We start from the raw sequence: 25,318 nt of genomic DNA on the forward strand, positions 1-25,318 counted from the left end.
GTGATCCCAAATGTAAGTGAAAACAAAAAATCTAGCGTCAATAAAACGTCATGCAGGTTCTTGCATCCTTCCCCAACGGTTTGTGTTGTGTCACTCTGAAGTCTTTTGGGTCTGTGTGTTCTTTCCTCCTCCCTTCTTAGCCTCTCGTTTCTATTGGCTTGTCTATTTCTATGTCTTTATCCTGCTACCTTTCCACCTTCCTTCCTCCCTCCCTCCATTTGCAGAAGAACACTGCTGGATTAATCTCATTGACGACATGCCTGCACACGTGTCCTTTTCAATGAATCATCAGCGAGCTGTATTATGGCTGTAGCTTTGACTTTTTTCATTATGCTATTTTGTAAAGCACATTTAGGCTAACCATGTATTTTTGAGAGCTGACATGACATTATTAAATATTATGCAATATAACCGAATGTGATCAACATTGTTTTTTAACTTCTGTTTGAAAGCAAGACTTGGTGCACTTGGAGAAACACCTCATGGATTTGATTCTATGCATCTATAAACAGACCTTTAATCAGTGTGACAAGTTTGAACGTTCACTTTTTTAAATACTAAACATTTATGACATTATGGCTAACAGATGGCCTTGATTTTGATGAGCTAAGAGCTTTGTGACAACACTGTTTACTTAGTGCAAATTGTAAAGGTATTTCCAAATCAAATACTTCCTGAGCAGCACAAGCTTCAGCTAAATACTCCCCTCTAGTGGTGTGTCTGTAGAACATATCAAGTCACCTATTCGTCCTTATGTAAACTATTACAACATTTCTAATGTATTAATATAAATTGATAAATTAATAAGCTATGGATTTTTGCTCCCCCACCTTGTATAAGACAAAAACAACATACTATGGTCCATATGCTGTCTGCTCTCATCTCATTTATTATTGACATCCTCTCTCCCCCCATTAGATGCTCACATGACTCGTCCGTGACGACCAGACCTCCAGAGCAGAGCCATTCTGCTCATGCGTCTGGCCGTTTACTGTGCTGCTAGCTGCAGCCGCGGCGCTGATGTGATAGCAAGCAGAATGAGTAGGAGGAGGAGGGGGGGGGGGAGGATGCTGTTGTGAGGTAGGGCGGGGCGGCTGAGTGTCTGAGGCAGGAAGCTGCTCACGCACATCACCGAGGACCACCGAGAGAAGGACCAGAGGGTTTTTCCACAAGATTCCCTGGCATTACATGGGAGTGGAGTGGAGGGGGGAGGCCCGGGGGTGTCTTCCAGGCTGGGAGGGCTCAGCGATGTCTTGATGGAGTATGGGCCAGGTCTTAGGATTCTCCCACTGCCGTGAGTCTGCTCATCTTCCCTCGCTTTACAGCTGACGCGAGAGCATAGCTGTATTTCTCATGGCCGGAGCTCAGCATCTTTCTATGGCGAGCCATATCGTATGTTGGCCCTCGTTTTATCCTTCTCGTTGATAAACACAAGGGGGGAGGGGGGGGGGGGGGGGGCACGAGCACTATTTGTTGGTTTTGCATACTTAGTTGTACTTGTATGTTGGGCAGGAAAGATTAAATGACTTTATTATGATTGGATTGTTCCATTTTGAAAGAGATTGATATTATATTCATAGCAAAAGCAAGTGTGTTGATTTATTGATGAAATTTGCACCGGTGGCCACGGACCACTGTTTTCATTAAAAAACAAAAACATACCCAAAGCAATGTACTATTAATTGTGGTTTTGATAATGACTTAGGCCCGATTTTAGCATAGAAGTTAAAGCGGTATTGATTGCCAACCATTCAAGCCAGTGTTCAGAGGAATCATATTTAATAAATAAATAAATAAACGTGCTGTCCTTTTGTTTTGTTTTTGCAGAGGAATATGGCTCAGTGGCCTCCACTCCAGATTCGACGCCCCCGTGCACTGACGGTATGAAAGCTACACTCTTGACTAGTTGGGGAAAAAAAAAATAATAGCGCATCTCTGTCTAACACATCACACTCCTCAAAATACTTTCATTGAAGATCTACAAGTGATGGCATGCTTGCTTTTTTTGATTTCAAAAAGATGCTTTCAGCACACAAAAAAAGTGTAATATAGTGTTTTAAAAAAAAAAAAAAAATACTCCAGGTGGTAACGAGGAGTCGGAGCTGTACGAGCTGCAAACGGCGAGGGACTGGTCCGAGGATGAAGAGGTCGGATACGATGATGACGACACACTGGCCTCCTCGCCGTCAGTCTGGGGCACCCCGCGTCAGAACTCCCTGGAGCTGACCTTCTCCTACATCGCCATCGCCGATGCCGAATCTGCTGGAGGCTCACGTACCCATCGGGAGAGACGCCGGGGCGGCTCGCGGGGAAGCCGCACCTCCCTGGTGCGTACGGACACCCCGGAGACGCCGCTGGACTCCCCCGACGGCGACTGGGACCCTCATGGCTTAACGGGTCAGGCGGATGAGCAAGAGGGCGGCGTAGACGCGAGGACCACCAGCCCGAGAAGGAGGAGGCGGCAAAATGAGACTGTCACAATGCAGCCATCGCCCCAATCTGTGGATGTAGAGACTCAGGAGGGCGACACGGGGATCTTAAGTGAGGAGAGCACTTTGATCCAAACTTTAACGCAACCACCAATACTTCCAGGTACAATCAATTCCACAATATCAAAATAAAAAAAAAATGGAATCTGGGCTGCAATGCATGATGGTGGTCATGTGATGTCATCCCTTTTTCCCAGCAGAGGCAGCATCCTCCGAGCCTGAGTCACTCGTCGTTCCAGCGGAGCCCCTGCAACCGATTGAGCCCAAAACCATCTCCCCGGATGCTATCGCTCCAGATACTCAGGAAAAGCCGCTGAACCCGTGTTGGGACTCAGCCCTACAGCCCTCAGACAGCGCCACAGTGTGGCCACACATAACAGGTACACATCCTTATTTTGTCACTTCTTGAGCAAGAGAGGCGCTTGGTGAATGGAATCAGATCAGATTTCACATTGATCCTTCAAAAGCAAGCTAAGATAGATCCTCACCCTTGAAAAGCCCCGTCACCACGGCAACCATCTCTCCGGGATTCAGGAATGATCAGCTAATTGTGTGGAATGTACTTCCGACACGGGGTGATAGCTTCAACACATCGTCTCCTCGAAGTGCATCACTTCATTAGTAGATTAGATGGATTTGTCGTTATTATTTTCACCTTTATGTTAGCTTGTTGCTATGTGGACCTACTCTTTTTTTTCCTGCTCTGTGGCATTTTAAGTGGACTGTCAGACCTTGGCTTATTTTAGTGTGTGTGTTTTTGTGCTGGGGGTTGCGTTGAAACTTTTGATGAATGTGCAGTAAAGCTGCTGACAGAGTTTAGAGTGTCCCAAATAAATAGCCCACCTTAATCTATTGGGGCGCTTCATGTTTCGGACACTACTGCGCATCACACCAATAATAGGTTTAATATTGCCAATAATAGAATTGGCAAAATGGATCATTTATTATATTTTCAACTATTTGCACCAAACCCACATTTTTAAATCCTCTCTGATAATTCAGATGTTTCACTAGTTTGGTTTTAATAGACATAGCAAAAATATTTACGCAGCCATTCATATTTTTAATGCTTCCGTTTAGATTTGAAGTAGAGGTTTTGTGTTTGACCACTTACTAGTCGTGACTGAAGTCTTTCCGAGTAAAAAAAAAAACCTTTTCATTGCAGTAGTGGGAGTGGGCGGTGCAGCAGGAGAGATTATTTTGGTCTGTCTGAGCTGGGGGCTGCTGAGTGAGCAGGGCCTGGCCAAAAACAGCTCAGGGGGGTCGTGGGGAGCACGCTGGGTTGAGAGGGTGGCAAGGCAGCCAAAATGGCCAACAAAGGTGAGTAAACTTGGCTGAAAATGGAAAAAAGCTGTCAACCGACTGTATCTGGATGATGTGTTGATGTTTTTTAGCGATGTGGTCCATGCAGAAGTAGCAATGGGGACCCCAGCTTCTTTAAACTGGGTTGCACTGCTTAGCATAGTCCAGTTTGATCGAGTTGATATGAACGTGCCAAGAATTGTGTGATCCGGAAGGCAGCTGCTTCCTCAACATGTTTGGAAATTGCGATGTTCTCCCACATTAGTCTTAATTTGACACATTAGCGGTCATGTAATTGTGGTAGTGTGTCTGCAGCTTGCTGTTGTTATAGGTCAGTTTCCTTTGCTCAGAGAGGTTTCTAAATGTGTAATGATTATAGCTGATCAGCCTTGAAATATGTTTACAAATATAATAGTCAAGAAAGGGGGGAATGATGTAATGCATTTGCACACTTTGCCAGTGTTGTATGCTAGTTGACAGGTTGTCATGGCAGCAGGTTGAATCACAATGAGAGGGCAGTGGAACCTGAGGTGTACTCCTGCCCTTCTTTGACACTTTGCAACATTGCTTCATTGTAAAAATCAAAGATGCCATCAGGGCAACGGCGGTCTTTTTATTTTTTTCATAATCCTTACTGCTGATAGACTGAGTGCAGGAAGAGTGTGTTCAAATAGTAGCACAGCATTGTCAGCCTTTGTCCACATTAATGTTTTCTTTCTCGCGTATTCATCGATGTGGACTGTGTGTATATTGTTTTGCCAAAATCTTGCTCAAAAGTCTCGAAACCACGAGTGATAAATCAATATGTTTACCAAAAAAGCTGACTAAGCAGTTTAAGAGAAGGAATGGCTGCATGTAGTTATCTTTGTGGCTGACCAGTTCTTTTTGCAATCAGGCAATACAGTGGTCCATTTTTTACAAAAAAAAGGACATAATTTTGTCTATTTTTACTCATCATTGTGTAAAAGAAACATCTAGACTTTCAGTCTTGACATAATGACATAATGCTGCCCCATTCCCCTAGCATAGAGTTAGTCAGCGTGAGCATTCAAGAGTGAATCAAAATGTATTTTCCCCAAAACTATTTTCACCAAATTGGTTAATAATATATAATAATAACAGATGAATAGCCTGAAATGATGAAATGATTATGGACTGAAAAATGATTTTGTATGAATGAATTGCACCCTCATACGAACATGAGCTGCATAAAACATTCTGTCTTTGTAAACAATTGAATGATTAGTTTTAATGGGCTCCATCAAAATAAGAAAAATATCTAAAAAGTTCATTTACATGGTTACCGATATATTTCCTCCCTTTTTGTGTAGCTCACTTAGTGAACCAAAATAGTAAAAACACTGCCATGATCCAAACTTCCTGAAGAAAAACTCCAAACAAAATCACTCGGTGTGTTTCATAATTCTATTACAACCGCGACTGTTCAGTCTCCAGGGCAGCTGTTGCCGGGTGACGAAGCGAGGGGAAACCAAGCGGGTGTAAAAAACGCTGTTGACGCCTGGCAGCAGGTGTCGTGAAAGACAGTATTTAAATTCCCCTCGACCGCTTGCTTCGCTCTGTCATCTGAGGGCTAAATTTAGCCTGGGCTGGATCCGTATGTATCCTCTTTGCCGCTCTGGCATCTCATATTGGAAGCTGGAAAGCATTCTTCTTCCTCAGGTCACCCCCATGACCGTTACTCTAGCCTCCTTGCCCATCTTTGAACGCATTGACATTTTGCCATGCTCAAAATTTTAAATACAGTGAGACAGCAATGTATGTAGGTAGATGAGAATAATAATAAAAAACTAAAAAACATTATTGATTAGATTATTAAATAAAAAAAATTAAAAATTAAATGCAAATGCAACTTAATTGATGCACAACTCATCAGCGATTCTTTCATGTACCACTAGCGAGAGCTTGCATACTTCTAACATACCGCTGCATCACTCCGTGTTTACAATTAACTACATTCAAAAACTAGACTTTACAACCACACAATTAATTATCCTGGCATGAAGAGGCATCGTATTTTCTCATTTTCGTTCCATCTCCGTATCTTCCAGTCATGGACCTGATCTACTGGAAGGATATGGAGCGAACGGGAATAATCCTGACGGGCCTGGTGGTGGGTCTCCTGTGCCTGTTCCAGCTCAGCATCATCACTGTAGTGTCCACGGTGTCTCTCGCCGTCGTCTGCGTCACCATGTCGGTGCGCATCTACTACAATATCCTCCATGCACTCAAATGGGGCGACGGAGAACACCCTTTTAAGTAAGCGCTTTTCTTTCAGTGTTGTTTAGAGCTGGACGATATACTATATGTGAAAAAAAATCTGTATATAGTGGCAACCCAATTGTGTATTGCCAGTTGAATTGTAAACAGTGTCTATATAACCCAATCACATAATTTAAAACAGTCTGTTAGCTTAATGCAAACACACAATTCAAAACACCATAGAGGGGCTAACAAAACTAGCATCAACAGTGCAGCAACACATGTAGACAAACAATATAACAAGACTCACTAGCATATAATCAGTACTCTGTTGTTTTACAGAAAAAACTTTTTTTGTTGTGGTTTTGATGGTCTAGAGCAGTTTAACCCCAAAAGTTGGGTCGGTCTCTTTTTGGCCCATAATTGGGCTATTTTTTTTTACGTCCGTTTCTAATATCCGTTATCTTTTATATGTGTTAGGTCATACTTGGAGATGGACATCAGTTTGAGTGGAGAGCAGGCTCAGTTGAACATGCAAAAGGTCATTGTCGTAACTCTGCAAGCTGTGGACAGTTTGAAAAGACTCTTCTTTGTCAGCAACCTCTTTGAATCCCTCAAGGTGAGAAAGGACGGCTGTCTCTTGAGTTCTCGGCCTTCCAAGACCTTACTCCCCATCATTTAGTGATTGATAATTATCAGGCTAATAGCATACACCCTTCTCTAATAGGTCCACAAAAAAAAATCACATTGTTTCAAATTATTACACTACTTATTTATCGGTAAATTAAAGTGAAGAAATCTAACTTTAGCCTGAGCACTTGGGCTATTAACAGCCTATGTTTATACATAGAAAAGGCTGCAGAGCATTAGCAGTACATGTCGATTGAGTGTGAGCTAAGTGAGCCCTAACCTGAGGACCTTCCAATGTCAACCCTGACCTGGCTGGAATGTGACATGACGTGCGGCAGCAGCAGGAGGAGGAGGCACGGGGATACGTAGATGGCGCGGGATAAGATGGAGTCCCTCCCCCTGTCCCAGAGCGTCGTGTCCCATATTGGGATACACTGACTGGGAGTATAATGGGAGACACTGACACCATTGATGCCACCGTTAACTCTTTTCGTAGCAGATGATCTCACTGGAACCTCTTTTAGATTTTTATAGGACACTGTAAAAAGACAAGTGGTCGCGTTTTAGATTTGTCCAGTTGACAACATAAAAATAAAAGGTCTGCTCAAATTACCTCAACACTATTCACATCGAAACCACAGGCAACAAAAGTGAGTACACCCCACAAACCAGTGATTGTTTTGGCGTGATGGCTGCATAGTTTCCTATGTTTGTGTGTCGCCACGGCAACAGCAAAATTACTTACTCTCATTTGTATGTGACTTTTTTTTCCACTTTATAGCCTAATGACGAATACTATCAATCTGTTTTTTTTTTCCTCCCTCGTTTTATAGTTGCTGGTCCTGCTCTACCTTGTTACATACCTGGGAGATCTTTGCAATGGCCTCACCCTCCTCATCATCGGTACCACATCACTTCTGGAAATATTTAACAAGCTCGCTGTTTGCCGATAAGTGAAAGAGCTCATTTCCCTCCCTTTTGCGCAGGTGTGATTGGACTCTTTTCTTTGCCACTTTTCTACCGCCGGCATCAGGTAAACTTTTTTTTCGTTCTTGCCGCTGCTGTCGTGCCCTTTTGATTGCTTATTTGACTTTTATGCGTCTCAGGAGAAAGTGGACGGCTTCATTGGAAAGATCCAAGCAACCGTTGACAATGTTAAAGACTTGTGAGTACAGCGCCATCTTGTGGTATCGATGGATATATATCTTTTTTTTTTCCCCCCTCCAAATTCCAAATCCATTTTTTTTGTTTCTCTCACGCAGCTTTCGAAGACTGGCTCACAGCGGTGCTCTCCCGCCCAATCTGCCCCCGGGTGATGCCAAAGAAAAAATCCAATAAACACTGACGGATGACAGGATCACGAGGAGCTGCCGGGCCCGTCACTCCAATGTCTTACCCAGCAAGCCGTCCCAGCTCCACATGACCAAGCTGCTGAGTTCCGAAAGGGAGATGTGGTGTTTACTAAGTTATTGGGTTTTTTAGAGGGTTGATTCTTAATCAAGACGTATGAAGAAAAAAAATTTTTTTTTAATACCCAAGTAAGTGTCTGTTGAAAGCTGTCGTCCAAATGAGGCTCCTGAAACTTTATGTTGACTTGTGTTCTCATGATTGTTTCATGTGTATGCGTGCGTGTGAGGAAAAAGAAATCACTCAAGCAATTAAAGTCACTTTTTGTCTTTTTTCAGACATTTCTTCTTTTTTTTTTTCCTCACATCATCTCATCACTTTGTGCATTATTGACCATCAATGACCGTACTGTATGGGCCAAGCTGGTGGGGCATCATGATGATAAAAAGGATGAGGAAATGTATGATGCCTTTCTAAATGCAGGATCAAGTGTATTCAGGAATTATTTACGCTTCTTCACACAAACAAACACATCCCTTGGTTACCTACACCCTCTCCTACAAAGAATGGACTTTTGTACCTGGATGATGCCTTTGTGATGACATGACAATGGTTATCTTGTTAGTAAAATCACTTTTAGAAATAATAAAGTTGGTCGGGATAGTCTCCAACATGTACAGTCTCTTGGCTTCAAATTCTGTAATGTCCATTTACTTCATCAATTTTTAACCTGTGAAATTCATGTATTATAGTCAGACATTTGATATAATCTTTATCTATTAACTTCATTCACTAAAGGTTTATTGCCAAACTTGATTTTAGGGGATTCAATTCATGCTGTGCTGCTGTTTTTTACCACAAGAGGACGACAAAAGTCCAGTGTTCAAACATGTCAAACGACTTCGACTCATAAGTACAAAAACAAGAATAAACATTTGAAAATGCAATAGGAGTAAATTTGGACCCCATTATAGATTATATGTAAGCGTGCAATACGTTTCAATTGAATCGTTGAAGTATCTCCAATAAATGTACAGCTAATATTCAAATAAAATAACGTGACAGCTTCTTACAATTCTAATATTAAATGCGCTTTTTATTTGTAAACTTCTGTTTTGTTTCTTATGAACAATACTATGCTTTTACATTTAAATGTCGGTACTTAATAAGCAAAATAAGTGATACTTGTTTAGAATTTGCACTAGTGTTAGTTCCATATGGAGTCCGCCGTTAAAATAGGTCAGTGGGTGTGAGATTAGTTGTTGAAAATCGAATTAAAATGGACATTTGAGATGTTCAACAAAGCCTGCGCCGCGTGTCAACTTTATGCAATACCATTGGCACAAAAGCGCAAAGTCATAAACCAAAGTTTGGAGTGCACACCCACTAAAAGTAATTTTATCGCTTCTCTCGTGGCAGTTTATAAAAATAAATAAAGATGGCACCAGTATGGTCCAAAACATGCTTTGCACCACGTGAAGGGGGCGGGGTTATGCAAATGAGCCGAGTATGTAAAAACCAGGATGCAGCCTGCAGGATGAGTAGGATACGTGACAATGACCAAACTCCGTTGAAAGTCGACGTCTTTTTTTTTTTCGCTCTCTTTTTTCTTCTAAAAGTGGAACGCCAAGGTTTTGATGTGGGAGCTCGCTGACTGATCTTGCTGAATGTCCCCTCATTCCACCTCTATGGAATACCCTCCGACCATGGCTCCACCAGTGCCGCCGCACAATGTCCAAGGTGGCCGGCCGGGGCAGCCTCATGAGCGGCTACTCAAGTGCGTCCTGCTCGGGGACGGAGCGGTGGGAAAGACCAGCCTGGTTGTCAGCTACACCACCAACGGATACCCCACCAAATATGTGCCCACCGCCTTTGACGATTTTTCCGGTAAACGCAATGAATAAAATCTATCGATTGATTTATCTATAGATCCATCAATCTGAAATTTAACAACTTTTTATCTGCCTATTTTGTCTGACCCAGTTATGTATTTATTTCTGTTTGGTGATCTCACAGGGGCCCACGAGCCATATGTTGCTCCCCCCTGCATTGAAGCAACCACCCCAGTGACAAAATTTTGTAGCCCTAAAGTTTTAGGCGTTTGTGCTTTTTATTAGATTTATTGAATTAAGACTAATCAAATTCTTGGCATTGATTGCATGAATGTGTTTCTACCTGTCTGTTACGGGTGAGATTAAGCACCCACCCAAATTTTGTTCCATGTCCCATAGCCATAGTAATAATAATTATTTAGTTTGTGTTTGGTTTCATGTGTTTAACCTCTCCCTGATCTTGTTGCCAATTCCGAACGTGTCTCTGCAAGCTTTTGTTTGCTGAAACATTAGCAACCCAATGAGAGTTGACCCGTGCATGAAAGTGATTTTCACTAAGTTGACATTGTGCGTTATGTCATAATCAAATTCAGCCAGTGTCAACTCTGCAGCCAGGGCTTTGCTTTTTGAATATTGTTTGAATTTGGAAGCAACTATTCCCATAGCAAATGATGGAAAGAAAAAGAATGCCTTCCAGAGTAAAAATGTCTTTACATTTTTTTACATACAAAGGCTCAATTTTTCTTAGAATCACTGATAGCATAGTGCAGTGTTTCTCAAAGCGTGGTGGAACAAATAAGTGGGCTCCATTGGTCGGTGAAACAATCACTGCCTCAGTTCGTTTTATTTTTATTTAATGTTCATTTATCGACACCCACGTCACTCACCAGTCTAGGCTTAACCTTATAAAGCCGTACACACTTACATAATAGAGTAATGAATGAGGATGGAGACCCCAGATATCAATACTTGTGCCTCATGTGCAATTTTTTTCAATCAATTCATTTTAATCTGATTATTTGGTTCCAATCATAAAAAAAGTATTTGATAACTCCAGCCATACATGTTGGCCTCTGCGCTAATGAGGTTTAAAACGCGACGGGGCTTCAACAAATCCTCATTAAAAAAAAAAACTCTAAAGTGTGGGAAGGGAAACCACAAAGAGCCACTGAGTGGCCCGCTGTCAGGTTTTGGGTTGCACAAGCGGGCCCGTTGTTGCCGTCGTCAGCCTTGACCCGTGGGCGCTCCCCTCCACATCTGTCACAGAGGCTCACAGGCACAGATTGTCTTGACAGAGAATGATTGTGTGCGTTGTGAGCAGGGAAGCGGGTCGGGTGGGGGGGGGGGGGGGGTCATCGCTCGGGGATGATGTCATTTCTTTCTGGTTCCCCGCTGTATGAATGAGAGCGACCTATTTTTTTTTTTGTGTGTGTGAAAGTTGACTTGAGAGGAGTTACGCAACGTTGCAGGTGGCGGGAGGAAGGGGGTGTCGAAGAGCGCGATGGGCACGATAAGGAGTTTGCAACAGATTAGCCAATAAGTATCATATGTTCGATGGTAACACAAGACTAAACGGAGAAAAGTTTTTTTCTCATTTTAATGCTAATTCTATTTAATTCCTTGGTCTTTGAGTCGTCGTCGTTCCATATGCTTCTTTGTTAGTGCAATGATGAAGTCGGCGGGTTTCAACCATTGCTTTGATCAGGTGGATACGAGCGACCACACGCGCACACGCACACACCCCCACACCCCTTTGGGCTCATTGTAAACGTTTCCATGTGCCCGTTGCTTTGTATCGAAAAAAAAGCAATGACCCCCGTCGTTGAAACACAGATGACTCACGCTCTTTTCAAAACTGAGGCCCAATGGAAGAGTCACACTGAACAAACATAATCTGCTTCCATCACGCTTGGAATTGTGTCAAAAACAAAGCCAATGAGTACAAACTGTCCCACTGGCGTGTGTGTTTGTGTCTGAATCCCAATCCAATCTTTTTTTTTTTTTTTTGTATTCCCACAGCTGTGGTTCAGGTGGACGGAAGCCCAGTTCGACTACAATTGTGCGACACTGCCGGACAGGTGAGTTTGACACGCAAGCTGACAAATGACATTTACAATTTAATGTAGGCACTTTTGTAAAGTTCTAAAAAAAAAAAAAAAAAAAGCAAATCTAGGTTGACTTCAAGAAGAACCTGGGTGTGGTGGCCATTTGCCTCGACTGGTAACTTGACATTAGGACATATTTGTGATTCTTGGCGAATGATGGTATCATGCATGATTCATCACCCATTTCAAAGTTGAATTCAAATGATGGAATGAAATGAGAAATAAACGTAAATAATAAACTACACGAATAGTTTTATATATTACTCGCCACCTACGTCGCTCACAATACTCATGAAATATTAATGATTGATTATTCAATGAATCAATGGGATAATGGGGAGCATAGCAGAATCTAAAACACAATAGCAACCGCTCTGATGGCAGCATACCAAATTTTTACTGGACCCAAATAATATTGGCAAAGATTTCTACCTTGTTAGCTTGCCGTATGATTGAATAAGACTTCCACGTCTTGAAACTTAAAAAGTCAACGTGTCAAACTGCGGTTGTGAAACACAGCGTGATTATTTAGTGTGGAGTCATGTCGGAGCCTTGTTTCATAAGCACACTCTGATGAACCCGCCTCTGGGAGCAGCACATTTGATATGCATAAAGCCTGCCGGCCATTGCCAACTCACTTATTGAGCCTCTCCTAATACCGAGCTCGGAAACGTGTCGTGAGCTGCAGCAACTACTCACACACACACATGAGTGCTGGTCGGCGTGTAAGGGCAAATATGAGCAGATTAAAGTCGACACTTATGTAATTCCACGTGCCAGAAATGCTTGTGCTCTGCCGATGGTGTGAGCTACACGTTAAGGCGCTAGCAATGGATATTGGATGGATTTGGGAAAAGCGGGATTATTCAGACAGCCCTGGAAAAGAGACAGAGGAGGATTGGTTTGGGTTAAGGTTGTGAGGGATTTGGGTTTGCCTTTTTATACTGTTTTTCCCACTCTGAAATCAAGCCGCCACCAATTGGATTACTAAATGCAGTGTGAAAAAGCCATTAAGGTTGCAAATGGGTGGGAAAAATTCTGGTGGCTATCCTGATGTCCATTATTAATTAAAATACATATGTAATGAATAAAGTGGAGTTACTTGTTTTTCGTTTCGTTGTGCTTACAACAATTTTGAATGACTGGCAGATCAACTGACTGTTGTGTGTGTGTGTCTCCACCAGGACGAATTTGACAAGCTACGTCACTTCTGCTACAGCCGCACCGACGCCTTGCTGCTATGCTTCAGCGTGGTCAGCCCGGCGTCTTTCCAAAACGTCTGGGAGAAATGGGTCCCGGAGATCGGCCGGCGATGCCCGCTCACGCCCGTCCTCCTAGTGGGCACGCAGTGCGATTTACGACAGGACGTCAAGGTGCTCATCGAGCTAGCTCGGCGAAAAGAAAGACCCGTGGCCGAGGAAGACGCCCGCGCGTTGGCGGAAAAAATCGGCGCCGTCACCTACGTGGAATGCTCGGCGCTCACGCAGAAGAACCTCAAGGAAGTGTTCGACGCCGCCATCGCCGCCGGCTTGCGTAATTGCGAGCGGAGGCTGCGGCGGGAGAGGAAGGTTCGCAGCACGGCTGATAAGATGAAGATGCTTTCCAAGTCGTGGTGGAAGAAGTACGTGTGCGTCCAATAGAAGGCGGACTCGCAAATTTAAGGATGAAAGGACAACCATGTGACTGAGAGCAGCGTCCAACCAAATCGCACACTATGCAATTTTCACCACACATTGACTGCTTAGTCAAATGTGAGCTGGAATCAGCATGTGAACTGAGAACATATTTTGTATATTCAAATTTATATCATCTATATGGGCTGTAAACTGTAATTCAACTTTGCTACCGCCAAAACTCAAAACATGATGAAATGAGATGGATTTTGTTCGCCTACTAGCGTCATTGTCGCTAAGTCAACACATGAGAAAAGTCCAGTTGCCTTGATTCAACTACAGCGATCATTTTTAGCAAGCACATTTTTTTTTGTAACTTCATAAATCATGATTTTAAGCTAATGATTTGCTCAACCTCCTTTAATTGATTTACTACCTTCACTTTTTTTTTTTTTTACTAATGAACACCAAAATGAACTGCTTGGTTGTGTACTGAATGTACAGGGAATCCAGTTCTGCCGCACTTTCTTTATTTTCCACTTATCCTCATTGATTCATGGAAATGTGTCTATTTTTGAATATTTTTTCAAATCAAATGATTAAAACTGGATTTAACACTCAGCTGTAGAATTGACGCCAGAGTGCTATTAAGCAAATATATCAAATACAGTGGACCCCCACAACTCACAGGGGGATTGAAACCAAGCCCGAAAAAAATTCCAATATCATAATTGACACTTCCTCATAATTGGCATGAGGCCGTATCACTGCAGGTGAAGGTGCCCCGATCCCATTAATGACTAACTAGAGTTGGGTGGTGTTAAGTTCCGAGACTGACTTAAATGACCCGGCCTTTGGACCGGTGGTGTTAAAACTCAAGTGTCAGCTACACAACGAGTGCTTACCTCGAACTACATAGCGTGCCAAAATCAGTCATTGTCATATGTAAAGTTGTAGTGGGCCCGAGATAGATCCTTAGCTATCATCTTGGACATTGCCGCTCCTTTATCGACCACCAAAGAGATTCATTCTAGAATTTGCTTCTTATTTTTCAGAAGCCCGTCATTCATTTACGCTCTGTCTGTTTCTTCATATCTGTTCCCTCCGGGCATACGACTGATCATGAACAAAGCAGATGCATGAATGTGCCATTTTCCTTTATGTATGTTACATAGTCTATAAATATGTCCTCTTAATATGATGTTTGTAATGTCACCATAATGTAAGCGATACTTAACAGAGCGATTTTGTTGAGCTGTTTGAATGGAACCAAATAAAATGTGAAACATTTGAACCAACCTCTCGATTCATGTGTATCGTGCTAATATTGTAGCTTCTAGCTAGTTTTGAATGAACACAAAAAAAATTATAGTATTTTAAACTATTATAAAATAAACTTGAATTGTACTTCTATATAAGGTTCTGGGTCTCTAGAGACAAAATTGCACCCAAATGATCATGCTTATTGTGACCTTAATTATTTTAGACCAGCAGTAATTCAATACTGTGGGCTCTGTAGTCATTTAAATTTATAACATAGCATGCGTGGAACACGATGGATTATGTAACAATGTCATGTAAGTGCTTCAGCATGAGACTTTTACAAGGAACATTAAAACCGTGCGTTGGCCGGGAATCGAACCCGGGTCAACTGCTTGGAAGGCAGCTATGCTAACCACTATACCACCAACGCTATGCAAAGGTAGTTTCAAGTTCAACAATTGAAGTGACAAAATGGTAAACGGGATCGGGTCTTGGGGACTGACAATCTGATCGTTTGAGTCAGATGTGCTGCACCAGGGAGACATAGAAACCATGACCAGACCTCGAGGACCGGAATTGGTGACCCCTGCATTATAGAGACCAGTGCAAGGGTAGGCAAGTCCGGTCCTCAGGGACTTCGGTCCCGCCTCATTTTGCAGTTCTCCCTGATGCAGCACACCTGCAAGCTGGAGAAGCTTGAAAATGACCCAAATCGTTTGGATCAAGTGTGTGAAAGAGGGGAGATTTCTAAATCACAGGAAAGCAGCTCTTCTGGACTGGACTTGCCAACTTCTTGGACTATTGTTTGAAAATATATTCTTCAGGTACATTTTGTCCAAATATTTTACTTAAAGTTAGTTCCAGAAGTCCAATGAGCTACCCGAGGCCACGTTTAAGCTTTTTCCGAGTAAGAATCTGACTTTGGTTATCCACAGACAAAATTTTGGTCAGAATCATTATAATGGTTATATTAAACAGCGAATATTGCACTGCATTTCTTCCAAGGTTATGATTTGGGTTTTTTTCTACGAACCAACTTGTATCCTTGGTATGTAAATCCTTGTAATAGTTATGCAAAACATTGGGCCAAAAAGCCAAAAAGAATGAAGACAATTGAAGCTTACACCATAGCAATCATATGAATTCCAGGGAAGAGTGCCATTAAGCAATCAGGCAGCAGACTATAACTACTTGCAAACTGAGTCAGTGTCTACCACTCGGAAAAAAATAAATAATTGAGGCAGCTATGCTAATTACTAACCACCAATGTTGCAAGGTAGAGTCTTAAAAGACAGATGGTTTGCATGATTACTAAGAGACGTGTGTTTGAGAAAGAGGTTGTTCAGGGAATATAATAGGATGACTCTGGTGGGACTCGAACCCACAACCTTTGAATCACTTCAATGTTAGTTATCTAGAAGTCCAATGCGCTGTCCATTGCGCTACAGAGCCACAGCCATGAGTACCCATGGATTTTATCGAACTATATCTGAAAATTGAGCCTGGTTGACTACCGTATCACTTCAAATCTTGGTTGTTGGACTGCATCTAAAGCGTTGGTGGTATAGTGGTTAGCATAGCTGCCTTCCAAGCAGTTGACCCGGGTTCGATTCCCGGCCAACGCAATTGTTTAATGCTTCTTGTGTAGGGCACCGGATCTATTGATGCTTCTGAATATCTTTGCACCCCAGAGCCTCATACCAAGGCACTTCTGTGATTATTGTTACATGCTTACTTTATATTTCACGAACCTGTTGTATAACTACTATAATAATAACAATACTGCTAGTCTACAAGACTAGTTCAATTGTTCTTCTCATTATTGGAAACAGGGTATGATAGCCAGTTACATTGGTTAGCTGTGTGGCTATGCTAACTGCTAACAAGAGATGCTGCAAGGTAATGTCTGAAAAGACAGATGGTTTGCATGATTACAAAGAAGTGTGTTTAAGAAAGATGTTGTTCAGGAAATATAACAGAATGACTCTGGTGGGACTCGAACCCACAACCTTTGAATCACTTCAATGCTAGTTGTCTAGAAGTCCAATGCGCTGTCCATTGCGCTACAGAGCCACTGTTACGACATGCCATGTTTTTCATCTAGCTATATCCTAAAATTGAGGCTGGTTGACTACCGTATCACTTCAAATCTTGATTAAAGGGCTATACTCATAGCGTTGGTGGTATAGTGGTTAGCATAGCTGCCTTCCAAGCAGTTGACCCGGGTTCGATTCCCGGCCAACGCAATTGTTTAATGCTTCTTGTGTAGGGCACCGGATCTATTGATGCTTCTGAATATCTTTGCACCCCAGAGCCTCATGCCAAGGCACTTCTGTGATTATTGTTACATGCTTACTTTATATTTCACAAACCTGTTGTATAACTACTATAATAATAACAATACTGCTAGTCTACAAGACTAGTTCAATTGTTCTTCTCATTATTGGAAAATCTGTTCATGTAACAGGGTATGATAGCCAGTTACATTGGTTAGCTGTGTGGCTATGCTAACTGCTAACAACAGATGCTGCAAGGTAATGTCTGAAAAGACAGATGGTTTGCATGATTACAAAGAAGTGTGTTTAAGAAAGAGGTTGTTCAGGAAATATAACAGAATGACTCTGGTGGGACTCGAACCCACAACCTTTGAATCGCTTCAATGCTAGTTGTCTAGAAGTCCAATGCGCTGTCCATTGCGCTACAGAGCCACTGTCATGACACGCCATGTTTTTCATCTAGCTATATCCTAAAATTGAGCCTGGTTGACTACCGTATCACTTCAAATCTTGATTATAAGTGTGTACTCAAAGCATTGGTGGTATAGTGGTTAGCATAGCTGCCTTCCAAGCAGTTGATCCGGGTTCGATTCCCGGCCAATGCAATCGTTTAATGCTTCTTGTGTAAGGCACCAGATCTATTGATGCTTCTGAATATCTTTGCACCCCAGAGCCTCATGCAAAAGCACTTCTGTGATTATTGTTACATACTCAATTTATATTTCACAAACCTGTTGTATAACTACTGTAATAATAACAGTAATGTTAGTCTACAAGACTAGTTCAATTGTTCTTCTCATTATTGGAAAATATGTTAATGTAACAGGGTATGATAGCCAGTTACATTGGTTAGCTGTGTGGCTATGCTAACTGCTAACAACAGATGCTGCAAGGTAATGTCTGAAAAGACAGATGGTTTGCATGATTACAAAGAACAGTTTTTAAGAAAGAGGTTGTTCAGGAAATATAATAGGATGACTCTGGTGGGACTCGAACCCACAACCTTTGAATCACTTCAATGGTAATTGTCTAGAAGTCCAATGCGCTGTCCATTGCGCTACAGAGCCACTGTCGTGAAATGCTATGTTTTTCATCCAGCTATATCCTAAAATTGAGGCTGGTTGACTACCGTATCACTTCAAATCTTGATTATAAGTGTGTACTCAAAGCATTGGTGGTATAGTGGTTAGCATAGCTGCCTTCCAAGCAGTTGACCTGGGTTCGATTCCCGGCCAATGCAATGCTTTAATGCTTCTTGTGTAAGGCACCAGATCTATTGATGCTTCTGAATATCTTTGTGAATATTGTTAAATACTCAGTTTATATTTCACAAACCTGTTGTATAACTACTATAATAATAACAGTAATGTTAGTCTACAAGACTAGTTCAATTGTTCTTCTCATTATTGGAAAATATGTTAATGTAATAGGGTATGATAGCCAGTTACATTGGTTAGCTGTGTGGCTATGCTAACTGCTAACAACAGATGCCGCAAGGTAGAGTCTTAAAAGACAGATGGTTTGCATGATTACTAAGAGAAGTGTGTTTGAGGAAGAGGTTGTTCAGGAAATATAATAGGATGACTCTGGTGGGACTCGAACCCACAACCTTTGAATTACTTCAATGCTAGTTGTCTAGAAGTCCAATGCGCTGTCCATTGCGCTACAGAGCCACTGTCATGAAATGGCATGTTTTTCATCCAGCTATATCCTAAAATTGAGCCTGGTTGACTACCGTATCACTTCAAATCTTGATTATAAGTGTGTACTCAAAGCATTGGTGGTATAGTGGTTAGCATAGCTGCCTTCCAAGCAGTTGATCCGGGTTCGATTCCCGGCCAATGCAATGGTTTAATGCTTCTTGTGTAAGGCACCAGATCTATTGATGCTTCTGAATATCTTTGTGATTATTGTTACATACTCAGTTTATATTTCACAAACCTGTTGTATAACTACTATAATAATAACAGTAATGTTAGTCTACAAGACTAGTTCAATTATTCTTCTCATTATTGGAAAATATGTTAATGTAACAGGGTATGATAGCCAGTTACATTGGTTAGCTGTGTGGCTATGCTAACTGCTAACAACAGATGCTGCAAGGTAGAGTCTTAAAAGACAGATGGTTTGCATGATTACTAAGAGAAGTGAGTTTGAGGAAGAGGTTGTTCAGGAAATATAATAGGATGACTCTGGTGGGACTCGAACCCACAACCTTTGAATTACTTCAATGCTAGTTGTCTAGAAGTCCAATGCGCTGTCCATTGCGCTACAGAGCCACTGTCATGAAATGGCATGTTTTTCATCCAGCTATATCCTAAAATTGAGCCTGGTTGACTACCGTATCACTTCAAATCTGGATTATAAGTGTGTACTCAAAGCATTGGTGGTATAGTGGTTAGCATAGCTGCCTTCCAAGCAGTTGATCCGGGTTCGATTCCCGGCCAATGCAATCGTTTAATGCTTCTTGTGTAAGGCACCAGATCTATTGATGCTTCTGAATATCTTTGCACCCCAGAGCCTCATGCAAAAGCACTTCTGTGATTATTGTTACATACTCAATTTATATTTCACAAACCTGTTGTATAACTACTATAATAATAACAGTAATGTTAGTCTACAAGACTAGTTCAATTGTTCTTCTCATTATTGGAAAATATGTTAATGTAACAGGGTATGATAGCCAGTTACATTGGTTAGCTGTGTGGCTATGCTAACTGCTAACAACAGATGCTGCGAGGTAATGTCTGAAAAGACAGATGGTTTGCATGATTACAAAGAACAGTTTTTTTAAGAAAGAGGTTGTTCAGGAAATATAATAGGATGACTCTGGTGGGACTCGAACCCACAACCTTTGAATCACTTCAATGCTAGTTGTCTAGAAGTCCAATGCGCTGTCCATTGCGCTACAGAGCCACTGTCAATTAACCCGGGTTCGATTCCCGGCCAATGCATTTCTTTGACCTTTCTTGTGAAAGGCTCTAGATCTGGAGAAAGCAAGTGATTGACTTTTTACTGCAAAGAGAAAGTAACAGAGTCCAAGTGATGAAACAGTTAAAGTTGCAGTCAAAGATTTAGCCGCAGAGGTTCTGCTGGCACCAATGCTTCGAGCTATTCTCGATCAGATGATTATTGGCTTACAAAAGACATTTTGTCCAGCTATTCATAGCTATGGCCAACACATACAAGAGATCGAGAGAATGTCTCATCCTTGTTGACTTAATGATAGCTGGAGATGTAGCTAGTCCGCTAGATAGTGTGTGCCGCATGGCAGATGATACACGATTATGTTGTCCAGCCTCAGTGTGTGTCGGGGAGTTAAGTCGGAACACTTTGCCTCTCTAACTCCTCCATCTTGTCACAATCGCTTGAATTGATTTTTTGGAGAATTCTTCTCAACAAAACTTAATCTTTTTTTAACCTAATCCACAACCCCCCAAAATGGTGAATAAATGCAGCATAAAACATTTGGTAGCCATTTTATGACACGATAATAGGCTAAGCCTGTGTTTGTGGTTCATGCGTTGGCAGTCATTGGTCAGTGTAATTTGTCGGCAGCATTTAGTATAACTACTTCGGTAACTCAACTTGTTTTTTGTACATCTTCCCTGTTGATGGTACTTTGGGTGGCCGATTTGGAGACTCTCTTTGTCGCAATGTGGAAAAGTACCGCTATGTCATCTTTGCCTCAAGCTGTGATGTTCTGCTACAAATAATGCGAGCTGAGTTTTGTATCACATCCAGATAAATTCAGTTCTAAAGTTTTACTGTTGAAACCTTGTATCATATTCGCCATTCCAATCTTAATGTTTTCAATCTGCAGAGGGAAACAGTTTTTAGAAGAGTTCTGGAGGAGGCCAAGTTACCGTCTCCTCCGCTTTCAAGCAAGAGAATTTTCTCCTTCACTACCACTAATTGTGAGTAAATGTGTAAAAATCTTCCCACCAATACTTGAACTTCTCCACCCTAATCCACAAACCAAAAAAATGGTGGCTAAATGCCCTGTAAAAAATGTAATGGCCATTTTATGTCAAGATAATGGGCTAAAGCAGCATCTGTGGTATATGCTTTGGCAGTCATTGATCTGCCTAATTAGTCCTCAGCGTTTTGTGAAACTTGATCGTACCTCAGCCAATTGGGCTAAATTCCCACTATCACTGGTTTGTAGCTAGGTGGAGAAACTCTTCACAATCTCATTTGGGGGGAAAAAAATTTTAATTGTGTATTTGCGTTGGATTCAGTGACTTAGCAGTTTTCGTAGGGTTGTAGATGTTTTTTCAAAGAGCACCTTGTCTCATAAATCACTTGTCACCTCTTTCCTCGATAATTCTCTTCAAATTTGTCGAATTCCTTCGCCGGCCCCCACGAACGCGAGACTTTACGTAACTTCGGAGAACTGTTTCGGGCCTGACGGTGCCTTGCCCCGAGGATTGAGCGGGTTGGTAATCAGTTTGGACGATTAAGAGTCGCTGAGGGATTCCTGGACCCCCCCTCAGATGATTGCCAGCGTGATGACTGCAGCGCTGCTTGCTGGGTGGGATTAGGAGGAACATTAACTATGCCAGTCAGATCCGTTGGGTGGGGAGGGATCCGACACGTAGACTGTGCTCCACTTTGTGCATTGTCTTTGGGATTAACTGTTGCCCAAGCCCTTGTAATGCGATGCAAATATGTCTGGGGCCATGATTAAGAGACACCTACACTGAAGCTTGTGAATTTCTTACTCTTGACGTAAATCAGGTTGGAAAAAAAAAATGTCAGTTTTGTAACGCTGGTATTTTAAATTGAGTTGCAAGTGGAGCAACTAAGCAAGTACAGCAACAAAAAATATGAGCTAATTGTTCTCCTGAGTGATTTAGCTGTTCAATGCAAGTTAGCAACATATTTCTTAAATTAGATTTATTGATTGCGTTAATGTCACAAAACTAATTTTGACTATGTCAAATCTTTCAATTAATCTTATGACGAGGTAGATGTTAAGCTAGCTATCTTTAGCTATCCAACGCTAAATAGCAATGTCAGCAAGCTAGCTAACACAATATGGCGGGAATATTGTTGCTAATAGGATTTCGTTTGAATATTTGATCGGGCGCTTTAAAGCAGAACGATGCTATCAAAGGATCTCAGCCGTTGTATTATTAACCTTGTTATCAAGCTTGTGTCCTTTTATTATTATTATTGTCAGCTTAAAATAGAACCGCCTGATATTTTATTATTATGGAAGAACAGGTCATGTGACATTGAAGGACAGTCTTTTCTATTTATAAATGTGATGTCTGGCATAAAGAGGTTTATTGTTGAGGAAACCGATAGCAAAATATTTCCATGGTTCAACCGCGGACCGCTATCAGTGAAGTTTCCAAAACACTTTACTGACTTTTATTGCAGCATTCATGTCACATGGCTTGCTTTTATCTCATCGGAACACAACAGAGGCTTGTCATTTCCACTCGTGAAGCTCTTTTCAATGACGTTATCGCTTCATTATCTCCAGGACTGACATATGGTCGGAATTGTCGTCTATTGAGGTTGGAGTTAATACATAACTTGATTTATGTCACAATCGGGCCTTGTGCTTTTGAAGGTCTCGCTGGATATTAACTACATGTTCGGCGCTTCTTGATAAGGAAAGTTTGCAAAGCTCAAGTTGTCCCTGACTGTACACTAATTGGTTTCGGTTGTTACAAGATAGACTTAAAGGTAAATTATTCCATCATAGTTTATTGTTTCTATTGAGTTTGCTGTGTAAGCACTTCCTATTTTTCCCAATACAAGATTATATAATTTATTTTTCAATTTTTTTTGTCTGCTTTCCTCAGATGGTTTGAAGTATGTCTTGTGTCATTTTCTTTCACTAAAATCCAATCTTCTCAACCTGGGACATATTTGCTTTGCATGACTTTAACCTTATTTCTTCTTCTACTCTTTCTTTCCTTTCTTTTTCTTTATCAGTTTGTTTTGTTCCCCCTGCGCTATGTGATTGCAGGCAGCCCACGGTTCTTTCATCTCCCATACGGTGCAGATAAGCCTGACAAAGGAGGCTGTCTGCATGTGGCGCACACACAAACACACTTCCGGGTACTTCACATAGTTCCCCCATTGGACACGGGACTCTGTAATCAAGAAATATTTGCATTTATTCCGAGAGTAAACAGATGATAGCTGAAGTCGCAATAAAAAAAAACAACTATTTGCAATGTTTGTAAAGAGATGCTCTTCAAGGTATATACCCCAACAAATTCCAGTGCTATAATAAGTAAAAAATAAAATAAAAAATTAAATAAATAAATAAATAAATAAATAAATAAATTTGGGGTTAATAAATGTCACTTTAAATGACAGAATGTGTGCTAATTCCAATTGTCTAATTGTTTAGTGTGTTATTTAAAAAAAAATCATATCTGTCTGATTCAACATGAATATTTGGTTGGACAATTTTTTTTAGTATTAGTACTTTGATACTTCCCACCACTGACTGCTCGTGTTTAGTATTTTTTATATTTTCATATGATTTGCTACTAAATTGCCTGTTTTCACATCTTTGCCCCTTTATCTCACCATGACGTATTCAAGACTCAAGCTGATAAATCTTAACGAGCGGCCTCGGTCTGAAGTATTCAGTTTCATCACGGCTTGTTTGATTCCGACTAAGTGGATCAGTGTGAGTGGTTGGCGGTCGACCAGAACACATGTTGAGTGGATTCACGGTGATGGGAAACAGAGGCGTTCGTGTCCAGACGTTCTCCGTGTGTGTCTGTCAAGAGTGCACTGACACACACGCGACATCTGGATCAGCAAGTGTGTGTGTGTGTGTTTTTGGAGATGCTTATGTAAGCCCGACTCAGTTGGTCTCCTTCCCTTGCGTCATGTCATGCTGTGCGCAAAGTTCTTTATCGCTAAAGGAAGATAACACCTGCTCAAGTGCTTCACAAAACAACAACTTGGATCTTTCGAGATCAGGGTTCTCCAAACACTTTCTTCCGAGGGACGCAAACTAAAAGTTCAATGAAAGGGACATTCTTCACCATTAATTGAAATTATTGGCTGGATCAATGGAAGTGTTTTAGGTACCAACACTCAGAGGATACAACTGCTTCCATTTTTTGTGTTTAATTGCGGAAGCCATTATCGTGATGCGCATGCGGCGACGCAGTGGCCCTAACTAGAGCTAAACTATCCACAGTGACCTCATCACCTCTGCCCCCTCGAGCAAGCTTTGAAATCTGAGAAAGCAATCCTGACCTTTGGCATTCTGCCTCCCACCTCACATGGTTAGAAAAAGTCCGCCCCCTCCTCGCCACATTTCGGACAGGATGTGACCTATGAGGAGCGCTCTGTAGGCGAGCCTTGACCCCAGACACTGTCCAGACTACGTGTCTGGACCCACCTAGGGCTGCCCGGCTGACATTAAGAACTGATAACAAGATGTATGAGGACTTGGTTCAGAGCAGTCAACAAAGCTGGAGGGAATTACACACTACATGTGCCCACAATGTTTGTCTTGACATTCTCACTCCCAGTAAAGTTTACAAGCAAATGTCTTTTATTTGCCATCACCAATATTCTCTGAGGAGTTCCTCCCCCCGCCCCCCCCAAAAAAAAAATCCTCTGCGCCTTTGACGACAGTCCTTTTAAGCTTTCACTATTAACGCTTCCTTCTTTTGTGGGTTTACGGGACATCCGCCAGCAAAATGTCAGTAAAGCCGAGTCGTTAAAAACGGCGAAAAGGACGCCTGGTGGGCGGGACAATTTGGGAACCAGGTCATGACGTCTGCTGTGAGTCGGCTCCAAAAGCTGCTTTTCACCACAGCCGCCATGAGAACAAAGAGCTGCTGCAGAAACTTTTAATACCTAATTAACCGGCACAATTTGTGTTTTGTCATGAACAACAACAAAAAACAAACAGTATTACGACGTTCGCAGTATAAAATGTTCTCATTAAATAAGTGTTAAGAGTTAAGCCAGTTCGAACAATGGAACATTTAATTACTTTCTGTTATTGCAGCATTTTAGCCGCTCTTGTTCAAATGGAAGTATTAATCCTTCCATGAGTGGCTATTAATGGACACATGCTGTTCATTGTGTGATTATCTTGTTGCCATAACAACAGGACACTCCAATACAACAGATAGAAGTACTTTGATGGCAAGAGCTGACATGTTACTATTGTAGTGCACACAAAAATGGAGCCAAACTTTTTAAGTTTGCACTGTTGGGGAGTGTTGTCTAGCATTTATGTAC

At 41.6% G+C, this 25,318-nt stretch overlaps 2 protein-coding genes and 14 non-coding genes across 17 annotated transcripts; 8 read left to right on the forward strand and 8 right to left on the reverse strand.

The window, feature by feature from the left end:
- The first annotated feature begins 1,263 nt into the window (after positions 1-1,263).
- On the forward strand, positions 1,264-8,654 carry rtn2a (reticulon 2a). 2 transcript variants are annotated; one of them, XM_085916500.1, is made up of 10 exons: positions 1,264-1,294; positions 1,828-1,881; positions 2,083-2,592; positions 2,687-2,869; positions 5,861-6,068; positions 6,492-6,630; positions 7,475-7,544; positions 7,628-7,674; positions 7,748-7,806; positions 7,904-8,654. In XM_085916500.1, exons 1-10 carry the CDS (start codon positions 1,264-1,266, stop codon positions 7,977-7,979), a joined length of 1,377 nt encoding a protein of 458 aa, XP_085772626.1. In that variant the 3' UTR covers positions 7,980-8,654. The 2 variants fall into 2 exon arrangements, with proteins under 2 accessions (XP_085772626.1, XP_085772628.1); XM_085916502.1 differs by having other exon boundaries at positions 2,696-2,869.
- Positions 8,655-9,466: 812 nt separating this feature from the next.
- On the forward strand, positions 9,467-14,832 carry rhoub (ras homolog family member Ub). The gene is made up of 3 exons (XM_085916061.1): positions 9,467-9,875; positions 11,840-11,898; positions 13,110-14,832. Exons 1-3 carry the CDS (start codon positions 9,656-9,658, stop codon positions 13,563-13,565), a joined length of 735 nt encoding a protein of 244 aa, XP_085772187.1. The 5' UTR covers positions 9,467-9,655; the 3' UTR covers positions 13,566-14,832.
- A 327-nt stretch (positions 14,833-15,159) lies between these two features.
- On the reverse strand, positions 15,160-15,231 carry trnag-ucc (transfer RNA glycine (anticodon UCC)). The gene has a single exon. It is a non-coding gene; the product is annotated as a tRNA-Gly (tRNA).
- A 930-nt stretch (positions 15,232-16,161) lies between these two features.
- Positions 16,162-16,253, reverse strand: trnar-ucu (transfer RNA arginine (anticodon UCU)). Its single transcript is given in 2 exon segments — positions 16,162-16,197; positions 16,217-16,253. It is a non-coding gene; the product is annotated as a tRNA-Arg (tRNA).
- Positions 16,254-16,354: 101 nt separating this feature from the next.
- On the forward strand, positions 16,355-16,426 carry trnag-ucc (transfer RNA glycine (anticodon UCC)). The gene has a single exon. It is a non-coding gene; the product is annotated as a tRNA-Gly (tRNA).
- Positions 16,427-16,782: 356 nt separating this feature from the next.
- trnar-ucu (transfer RNA arginine (anticodon UCU)) lies at positions 16,783-16,874 on the reverse strand. The gene is given in 2 exon segments: positions 16,783-16,818; positions 16,838-16,874. It is a non-coding gene; the product is annotated as a tRNA-Arg (tRNA).
- A 101-nt stretch (positions 16,875-16,975) lies between these two features.
- Positions 16,976-17,047, forward strand: trnag-ucc (transfer RNA glycine (anticodon UCC)). Its single transcript has one exon. It is a non-coding gene; the product is annotated as a tRNA-Gly (tRNA).
- A 370-nt stretch (positions 17,048-17,417) lies between these two features.
- Positions 17,418-17,509, reverse strand: trnar-ucu (transfer RNA arginine (anticodon UCU)). The gene is given in 2 exon segments: positions 17,418-17,453; positions 17,473-17,509. It is a non-coding gene; the product is annotated as a tRNA-Arg (tRNA).
- A 101-nt stretch (positions 17,510-17,610) lies between these two features.
- trnag-ucc (transfer RNA glycine (anticodon UCC)) lies at positions 17,611-17,682 on the forward strand. The gene has a single exon. It is a non-coding gene; the product is annotated as a tRNA-Gly (tRNA).
- Positions 17,683-18,052: 370 nt separating this feature from the next.
- trnar-ucu (transfer RNA arginine (anticodon UCU)) lies at positions 18,053-18,144 on the reverse strand. Its single transcript is given in 2 exon segments — positions 18,053-18,088; positions 18,108-18,144. It is a non-coding gene; the product is annotated as a tRNA-Arg (tRNA).
- Positions 18,145-18,245: 101 nt separating this feature from the next.
- Positions 18,246-18,317, forward strand: trnag-ucc (transfer RNA glycine (anticodon UCC)). The gene has a single exon. It is a non-coding gene; the product is annotated as a tRNA-Gly (tRNA).
- A 341-nt stretch (positions 18,318-18,658) lies between these two features.
- Positions 18,659-18,750, reverse strand: trnar-ucu (transfer RNA arginine (anticodon UCU)). Its single transcript is given in 2 exon segments — positions 18,659-18,694; positions 18,714-18,750. It is a non-coding gene; the product is annotated as a tRNA-Arg (tRNA).
- A 101-nt stretch (positions 18,751-18,851) lies between these two features.
- Positions 18,852-18,923, forward strand: trnag-ucc (transfer RNA glycine (anticodon UCC)). Its single transcript has one exon. It is a non-coding gene; the product is annotated as a tRNA-Gly (tRNA).
- A 341-nt stretch (positions 18,924-19,264) lies between these two features.
- Positions 19,265-19,356, reverse strand: trnar-ucu (transfer RNA arginine (anticodon UCU)). The gene is given in 2 exon segments: positions 19,265-19,300; positions 19,320-19,356. It is a non-coding gene; the product is annotated as a tRNA-Arg (tRNA).
- Positions 19,357-19,457: 101 nt separating this feature from the next.
- trnag-ucc (transfer RNA glycine (anticodon UCC)) lies at positions 19,458-19,529 on the forward strand. The gene has a single exon. It is a non-coding gene; the product is annotated as a tRNA-Gly (tRNA).
- A 372-nt stretch (positions 19,530-19,901) lies between these two features.
- On the reverse strand, positions 19,902-19,993 carry trnar-ucu (transfer RNA arginine (anticodon UCU)). The gene is given in 2 exon segments: positions 19,902-19,937; positions 19,957-19,993. It is a non-coding gene; the product is annotated as a tRNA-Arg (tRNA).
- Between the last annotated feature and the right edge of the window lie 5,325 nt (positions 19,994-25,318).

This window comes from Syngnathus leptorhynchus, chromosome 7 (genome assembly GCF_054491065.1).
Source record: "Syngnathus leptorhynchus isolate UIUO chromosome 7, UIUO_Slep, whole genome shotgun sequence".
Taxonomy (NCBI): Eukaryota; Metazoa; Chordata; class Actinopteri; order Syngnathiformes; family Syngnathidae; genus Syngnathus; species Syngnathus leptorhynchus.